The sequence below is a fragment of the Musca domestica genome, unplaced genomic scaffold, assembly GCF_030504385.1.
Source record: "Musca domestica strain aabys unplaced genomic scaffold, Musca_domestica.polishedcontigs.V.1.1 1014, whole genome shotgun sequence".
Taxonomy (NCBI): Eukaryota; Metazoa; Arthropoda; class Insecta; order Diptera; family Muscidae; genus Musca; species Musca domestica.
In genome coordinates this window covers 18,412-27,777 of record NW_026712116.1, presented here as the reverse complement: position 1 = coordinate 27,777, position 9,366 = coordinate 18,412, and the positions used below count along the sequence as shown (strand labels likewise).

Sequence of the window (9,366 nt, the reverse complement as noted above, 5' to 3'; positions counted from 1 at the left end):
AAAATTAAGTCTACTTGAAGTATTACTCCAAGGTATCGCATCTTCTGTGCCAAAGGAAAATCTAAATCATCGGTAGCCTTATTTAAAGTTTAGGCTAAAGTTTTACATTTGATCATTGATAGAATCACTTTTCAACAATGTTCTTATTTTGCATATTAAACCGTTGCAATGTCTCGGTTGAATTACCCGAAAAAAGTAGATATATATCATCAAGAAATAAGACACTGATGCTTTAAAAATGTAAATATATAATTTTTATGGAAGATACACAATTGTGGATTTAATGTTGAACCTTATGGGAAACAACAATGAACATATCTTTGCAACATAGAATTGCACGAAACTAAACCATTAAGAGGGTTGGGCGAAACTAAATCGAAAGCCGTATTTTGGATGAAGGGCAAAGTGTTTTTATTTGGAACTATTAATGATTAAATAATCACCTTTCAACCAAGCAGAAGTGATAATGTTTTACATTAAACATTTAACAACGCCTCACTGTGGAAATGTAAATTCATAAATTTATTGTATGTAAACAAATCAGACATGGGAACCTGTGTTCTAAGCGGCAAATTTGATAGGGGTTTGATCATATATTCGGCCCATCCGACTTCTGACCTTTCTTTACTAGTTTGAACTACCGCGTTGGCATTGAACATTTCTTGGTCACACTTTTTTATATTTAACTTTCAAGTCCTTAAATACTTCGAAATTCTTAAAAAATGCGTGCAATTTTTGGAATTTATTTTATTTAAAAGTGTATGTTGTATTTAATCTTCATATATAATTAATTATATTGTGAAGTTATTTTCATTCATATTCATTAATTTGTTTGAAGATAATTATTATTAGTATTCCCAAACAGCCAAATGGGTCTAATGTGTGGTTCATATTTGCCTTCCAAATTACGACATTGAGTGTTATGTAGCATGTTTATTTGTTTCTCGTTTTGTATATTAAATGTGTTTGATGTTTTTTTTTTTATAAAAAGAACTAAAGCTAAAAATCTAACTGTATAGATCATCATCTCCATTGTCACCTGGTGGATTCGCTGGTGCATTTGGACCAGATCCCTGTGTGTTGCTAGAATTTCCAGGGAATCTGCAGTCATAATAAAATTAGAAATAAAAAAAATATTGATTAATTCCATTAAACTTTACCTAAAGTTCTGTCCAAAACCACGAGATTGTTGTAAAGTTTGGGCAAACATTTCATATTTTCTGATATCATTATCCGATACCGAACGACGGGCAAATCTCATTGCTTCCTCAAAGTGAGCACGAGTAATTTCAGGAACAGGATCCTCCTCATCCATCTGAATAAAAATAATTTGTATCTTAAAATCTATGGCTATAATATTCTATTGTTTACTTACGTCCATGGCCGACGTTTGATTTTCACCACGTTCCTTTTCGCGCTTAATTTCAGCTTCAATTGCCTGACGAATAGCCAATTTGCAAGCGCGTTGACAAATTTCAGTCAAGTCAGCACCTGAGAATCCTTGCGTAACCTTGGCAATATAGGAAAGATCAACATCCTTTGCCAAAGGTGACTTCCTTAAGTTAGCTTTAAGAATAGCTTCGCGTGACTTATCGTCAGGAAGTGGAATATAAATAAGCTGATCCAAACGACCAGGACGTAATATAGCTGGATCGATAATATCAGGGCGATTAGTTGCTCCAATAATGAACACATTTTTCTTGGCTCCCATGCCGTCCATTTCTGTTAGAATCTGGTTAATTACGCGATCAGCGGCACCGCCAGCATCCCCAACATTTCCACCACGAGCTTTTGCTATAGAATCCAATTCATCGAAGAAAAGCACGCAAGGCGCAGCTGAACGAGCTTTATCAAAAATGTCACGGACATTAGCTTCCGATTCGCCAAACCACATAGTAAGTAGTTCGGGACCCTTTACAGATATGAAGTTGGCTTGACATTCATTAGCAATGGCCTTTGCCAATAAAGTTTTACCGCAACCAGGCGGTCCATAGAACAAAACACCACGACTGGGTTGCATGCCGAATTTTAAAAACTTGTCTGGATGTTCAACGGGATACTGTACTAATTCTTGCAACTCCTTCTTGACATTTTCCAAACCACCGATATCGCTCCATGTAGTATTGGGAATCTCCACAACAGTTTCACGCAAAGCAGATGGGCTGGACTTTGTCATGGCATAACGGAAATTTTCCATTGTAACGGCCAATGATGCCAATACCTCTGCATCAATTTTGTCGTCTTCCAAGTCGATGAGATCCATCTTTTCCCTAATTTGCTGCATGGCTGCTTCTGAACACAACGATGCTAAATCAGCACCGACATGACCATGAGTTTCCGATGCGATTTGTTCCAAATCTACATCATCAGCTAGTTTCATATTTTTAGTGTGGATGCGTAAAACTTCAAGACGGCCAGTCGCATCTGGAATGCCAATATCAATTTCACGATCGAATCTACCGAAACGTCGCAGAGCAGGGTCGATAGAGTTTGGCCTATTAGTAGCAGCCATAACAATAAGGTGAGAACTCTTTTTCATTCCGTCCATCAAAGTCAATAATTGTGAAACAATACGACGTTCAACTTCACCGTGAGTTTTGTCACGTTTGGGTGCAATAGCGTCAATCTCATCGATGAATATAATAGCTGGTGAATTTTTTTCAGCTTCTTCAAAAGCTTTCCGAAGATTTGACTCAGATTCGCCGGCCAATTTTGACATAATTTCAGGACCATTGATCAAAAAGAAAAATGCTCCAGTTTCATTTGCCACTGCACGAGCAATCAACGTTTTACCAGTACCTGGAGGGCCATACATAAGAATGCCTCTTGGTGGTTTTACACCAATAGCTTTAAAAAGAGATGGGTGACGTAAAGGAAGCTCAACCATTTCTTTAATCTGTGCGAGTTGTTTACGGCAACCTCCAATATCGTCATAGCCGACAGTATTAAGAGACTCTTCCTCTTCCTGTTTGCAAACAAATTAATAAAAAAAGAATATTCGAAGCACATGTATCAATTATTTTGTTCCTACCTCTCTTTTGATAGGATCCCCATCGCAAAATATGACCGTCTCTGGAGCAACAATGCAATACGGTTCTGGATCAGTTAAGACTACTTTGAATTCAATTGGTCGCAGTGCAGCACGGACAATGAATATATCGCCCATATGGATAGGTCTGTACGCCTCCAAGAAGTAGGGCTTCAAATAAATTTCAAAGAGATTTCCAGTAATACCTTCGGTAGTATCATCAATAGGTAAAATACGAACACGCTTGCCATATTTTACATCTGGACAAGGATGAATGGAAACAACGTCCGAAAGGTGGACGCACAAGTTGTTACGCACAACACGGTTCATACGAATTTTACTGTCGGGACAAGTATCGTCTGAGAGTACAATACACACGGTTTCCTTGCGGCGTTTCCCTTTTAGAATAACGGTATCGCCACGGAATAGCTGGAGCTCGTCCATCTTTGCCTATTGGCGAGAAAAGGCGATAAGTCCCTCCTTAAACAAAGTAAATAAATGAATAAAATACTAACCTGCGAGAGAGATACCACAGAGTTGTCATCGTTGGTGGCTTCTTCGACAATTAAGCGGTTAGGGCGATCTTTGCGTTTAAGAATAGCAGTAGCCAAGTCCTCACTACATAACGCAAAAGGGAAAACATATATGTATATCAAAATGTAATGTCATGGATACACAAGAAATCACTGAACGGTCTTTACTATGCCCTGCTATCATTTTAATGTTAAACATGTTCAAACTATCTATAAGATTTCAACTATTGTCCAATTGTTCAACCCCGATGGTATTAAAGAATAACTTAAAACTTTATTAATATTGTCTTTTCCTTAAACTGGTCATCAGAACCTCAAAATGGGTTTGAGAATTGGGGGTATCTTTCATTACGACTACAACCACCACGGCTGCAGTTATTGTTCGCCATTTTAATTCTTTGTTTATAAAATGTGGTACGACGATAGACATGTTTATACACAAATTTCTGAAATTAATAAATGGGACATTCGTCCTCAAGGAAAAAAAGTCGATTCCTTTTTTAAAACGTTTACAAAATTACAATAACTTATAAAATGTACACTTTTAAAGTAGTTGTGCCTAACAACATTTAATACTATTTATTGTTATCACATATGTCCTAAAAAATGTATATATTACTGTCCCTTAACATTGAATAAAAATCGCTTGCAATGACAACGCGAAATTGAAACAATTTTGACATCGTTTTGCACCTCAGCATACCCTTTATGCACTTGACTAGTCGGCTTTGTGCGAAATTAGATGCGACAACACAAAAGTGTTCTCTGACCAGGAGTACACTAATAGTTACTCACCTCTTAGAATCAGCCATTGTTTTATTGATGTCCCTTGAAAGATTTACTTAATTTAATTAACAAATCGTACTTAATTTTGTCAGCGAAAACAATTAAATTCACACCGCACGAACGTATATTGGAACTACTCGTACGAAAAGCTGACTCGATGCAGTGCTGACAACTTTTCAGCAATGAATATTTTGCAATGTCATACTTGAACAGTGTTGCCAGTACTAAAGATTTTATCCCAATCGGTATACTTTTTTCGTCGTACAATAAAAAGGTAACGTAAAGCTATCAGCTGATTTTGTTTTCTTGTTATGTATCTATTGTTTTAAAAAATAAAAACAAAAAAATTAAAAATAAGGATAGATGAAACATGCATTTCGCGCCTCATATTAACTATTTTTGTAACATTGTAAGTTTGATTCATGCATTTTTAAGTCATTTCAAAATTGAGAAAAACTACCAAAGAAATGAGAATAGCTTTTTGCATCTAATTTTGAATAATTTTTAAGAATGCGATCATTGTCTTAAGATGAGAATACATAAAACGCTTTTTTGACTGGGTTTAAGTCATCGGCGGGCTTCTGTGTAAAAGAATGGTCCGAAATTGAATTAAATAACCTAAAACTTATTTTCTCTTTCACGAAGAAGTCAGACAAAAGTGCGTTTTATTTATTTTCATCTTTAGGGCCTTATTGTACCATGACCTCTCTAAAAAGTTGACAAATAACATTTTGGGGATTTTTGAGAGAAAATAGTAGAGACAATTCTTTTATTACTGCGAGTACTGACATTTTGTTGCAATGATGAATTTTAAACGGAATTTCACATGGTATAATTCATGGCAGAAGAATACAAATACGTTAAAAAAAATACAAATATGTTAATAAAATTCTAAAGTTTTTTCAAATGTAAGTAGATTTTTATATGTTTTCTTATACTACGTCATTCGAAGACTATTATAATACGCATTTTTCAACAATTTTTACAAATTTAAATAATTTTTCATTCAACATTTTCAATTCCAAAATTGGTTTGACAGTTAATTGTCCCAGCAGCTGTGTCGACGCGTCTACCTATATTCTTCTACCATGGTATAATTATTACAAGTAACACCAAGTCCCAGCTGATTTGACTCTATAGAAATACTAGTGCCAAACTCGATATGACGTTTTGTTATTTAATTCCATTTCTTGACATACAATAGGTATACCCTTTTTATACCCTCCACCATACTATGGAGGAAATAATGATCTTAGACCCATTACATTGATTACAACAGACAGACGGACATGGCTAAATCGTCTTAGAATTTTACGTCTGTCTGTTGTAATCACGCTATCTTTCGAACGAATTGAGATTGGAGGCTAAAATTTTGCACACATGTTTAGTTTGCCAGTAGGCAGGTTAAGTTCGTAAATGGGCCATGTAGGTCCACGTCTTCATATAGTCCCCATATAACGGTACCTCCCTATATTCGGTATTTTGATAATTTTAGCGACATTATACACCGGAATTGTTTCAAATTTGGTGTTCGAAGAAATTGAAAATTGTCTTTGCAGGTCCACTTCTTCGTATAGCCCCCATATAACGGTACCTCCCAATATTCGGTATTTTGATGTCTAAAAATTGGTATTTGTAGGTCATAATGGGTTCTAGCTCAGGTGGCGAAACCTGTCACCGGGTTAGAACCATATATTAACTACACGTACCAATTTTTATAGAAATATCGAAGATCGACATTTTCGTGAGAAAATATATATATATATATATATATATATATATATATATATATATATATATATATATATATATATATATATATATATATATATATATATATATATATATATATATATATATATATATATATATATATATATATATATGTATATATATTTGCGTGGTAATTTATGTGCTGCTAATATGGATGCTCCTTTGCTGCATTTTTCTTATGCCCTGTTCGATCAAACGCATAACAATACGTGAGAGAAGTTATATTAAATAGTAGTGAATACATTTTTTACTTCACAGGAATTCCATTTTATATTTCTGTTTCATATATTCAATTTCAAATTTACCTACTGTCTTGTATTAATGTGTTAAGATGCCAACAAAACAGGATTTTTCCGCATATTTTCCCAATTAAGAATTGAAAAATATTGAGCGAGTGCCAGATCTCTGTCCATAACTACTAGAATACGCAATTTACAAGAATAATATGAATTATTATTTCTTTTTATACTTCTAAGAGTGTTAATTGTTTTAAAGTCTAGTACGAATAAAATGTAAAGATTCGCTTTATATAAAACTTCACCATTATCTTATGTAATTCGAAACATATTAATTGTAATTTGAAACAGATAAGTCGAACAATTCGAGATACTATTGGAATGATACGCATTACCAATGGAATCTTTCGAATAACAATTGGAATGATCGAATTACAACTGAAATAATTCCATGGCGGAGGGTATATAAAACAAATATTTCTGCCACCGTCAACCTTCAAATATCTTTGAACACTAATTGGCGAAAGCATTTGTCCCTGATGACCCGACCAGAACTCCGCATATATTTCATTTACTATATGTAAGCACAAAAAACCTCTCAAAGAGAGAGAAATTCACCCCATAAATCTCCTTTTTGCTTGTTTACAACAAATGTTACCACATAAGCTCTACAACAAGAGAACAAAAATCCCCCGACAGATTGACTGAATTCGGACGTAGGGCGGTCAGACATGACGAAAAAACTTCCTACTTTGAGCAGACGCATCGGACCTCCGACATTTGGTTGCTGGAAATACACACTCACTAAATGTAAACACACGTACACATAAATGTCGACGACAAAGTCAGTGTGTCGAAAAAATCACGGTTCATGCAATTCGTCTGCGCTACCCTTTATTTTTCAATAAAATATTTCCTAGTGCGGCATAGGACTATACTACACCTTTTTCAGTTGTAATTCGAATATTTTTTTATTTTATTTGTAACTTTTATTTGTAATTCGAGAATTCCTTTTGTAATTCGAATTATTTCAGTTAGAATTCGAGAGTAATTCGAAGACTTCCATTTGCATTTCTAACTGAAATAATTGAAATAATTCGAATTACAATTAAAGTCCAATCGAGTTACAACTTAAATAATTTGAATTACAATTGGAACTTTCGAATTACATCTGAAAAAGGTGTAGACAATTTTGGCCAAAAAATAGTAGCATAGCTGCCTTCTTCTGATTAGCTGACATGTTGATTTTGAAATATTGCCAACTAATTTTGAAATTTTCTTAGTTCTTAGAAAAGTGAAAGCATAGTCAGCGCCTCGCTCCATTTTCTTGCTTGGAAATACTTTCAGTACTTTCCGTTCCGTTCCAATAACGTTTGACACTTATGTTCCAATTTGATTTATGTCCGCATCGCTATCTTTGCATCAAAATTGTTTTGTGTTACCAGATACACACTGACAGGAATTTTAAGACAGTTAATTCTAAAAGATAGTTAATAAACAAGTCAAAAAGTAGTAAGTTCGGCCGGGCCGAACTTTGAATACCCTCCACCATTCGGAACGAATTTGGAAATTTTCAGAAAATAAAATCATTAAACATTCTGTTAAAATTTTAAAAATACCAAATATAGGCATTATATTGAGGTGTATACGATGTAGGCCTACATAGGCATTGTTTGTCATAAGCTATTACCATATTCAAATTCGTAACTTGAAATAAAGGGTGAACAATGTTGCTAAAATCATCAAAATATCGTATATAGGGAGGTACCGTTATATCGGAGCTGTGCGAAGACCTGGACCTGCGTAGACAATTTTCTGTCACAGGCTGTAGCATCCATTACGAACTTCAAATACCACACCTCAAACAATTTCGGTGGGTATTGTACCTAAAATTGTCAAAATACCGAATATAGGGATGTACTGATATATGGGCCCTATACGAAGACCTGAACCAGCATAGACAATTTTCTGTCTTAGGGTGTAGTATTCAATTCGAACTTCAAATACCAAATTTGAAACAATTCCGGTGAATAATGTCGCTAAAATCATCAAAATACCGAATATAGGGAGGTACCGTTATATAGGGGCTATACGAAGACGTGGACCTGCACAGACAATTTTCTGTCTTAGGGTGAAGTATCCAATTCGAACTTCAAATACCAAATTTGAAACAATTCCGGTGAATAATGTCGCTAAATTCATTAAAAAAACCGAATATCGGGAGGTACCGTTATATGGAGGCTATATGAAAACGTGGACCTACATGGCCCATTTACGAACTTAACCTGCCTACTGGAAAACTAAACATGTGTGCAAAATTTTAGCTATCTATCTCAATTCATTCGAAAGATAGCGTGATTACAGCAGACAGACAGACGGACAGACAGACGCACAGACAGACAGACAGACAGACGGACATGGCTAAATCGTCTTAGAATTTTACGCTGATCAAGAATATATATACTTTGCTGGGTCTGACATGAGTATTTCGAGGAGTTACAAACGGAATGACAAAGTTAATATACCCTCCATAGAATGGTAGAGGGTATAAAAAGAAAAGCAATTGAAAATTGCTTAAAAAAGATTGGCAAAAACGAACAAGGAAGCAGAAGCGAAACAGAAAACTAACTATTATTATAGTGTACAAAATACTTTGTACATACTTTTGAGTGCGGCTGAGGCGCTGGGAAAATCTAACCATTAAAAATAAATATTTAAAAATTGTCAATTTCCCAGTGGTCATAAAATATCACATGTGTACAATTCAGTGATCTTGTGCGCTGTCGCATACGATAATGTGTAGGATAATAAAGGTCATAACCCACACACACAGATATTGATGCGCCAGTAGGTAGCCAAGATCACTTGAATGAAGGGACACGCAGCCATGTAATGTTTCCTTTTAAATCTAATAATAGATAAGAACAATTGTGTGGCTGCGACTAGGTTAAGTTAGATTAGTTTTAGTAGTACGTAAGGAACATATTTTAAAAATAAAATCAGAATTGAA

At 34.9% G+C, this 9,366-nt stretch overlaps 1 protein-coding gene across 1 annotated transcript; it reads right to left on the bottom strand.

The window, feature by feature from the left end:
* Positions 1–913: 913 nt before the first annotated feature.
* LOC101898605 (transitional endoplasmic reticulum ATPase TER94) lies at positions 914–4,534 on the bottom strand. Its single transcript, XM_005182837.4, has 6 exons — positions 4,357–4,534; positions 3,544–3,646; positions 3,032–3,478; positions 1,376–2,965; positions 1,161–1,315; positions 914–1,101 (listed from the first exon to the last, which is right to left on the bottom strand). Exons 1-6 carry the CDS (start codon positions 4,371–4,373, stop codon positions 1,008–1,010), a joined length of 2,406 nt encoding a protein of 801 aa, XP_005182894.1. The 5' UTR covers positions 4,374–4,534; the 3' UTR covers positions 914–1,007.
* Positions 4,535–9,366: the final 4,832 nt, after the last annotated feature.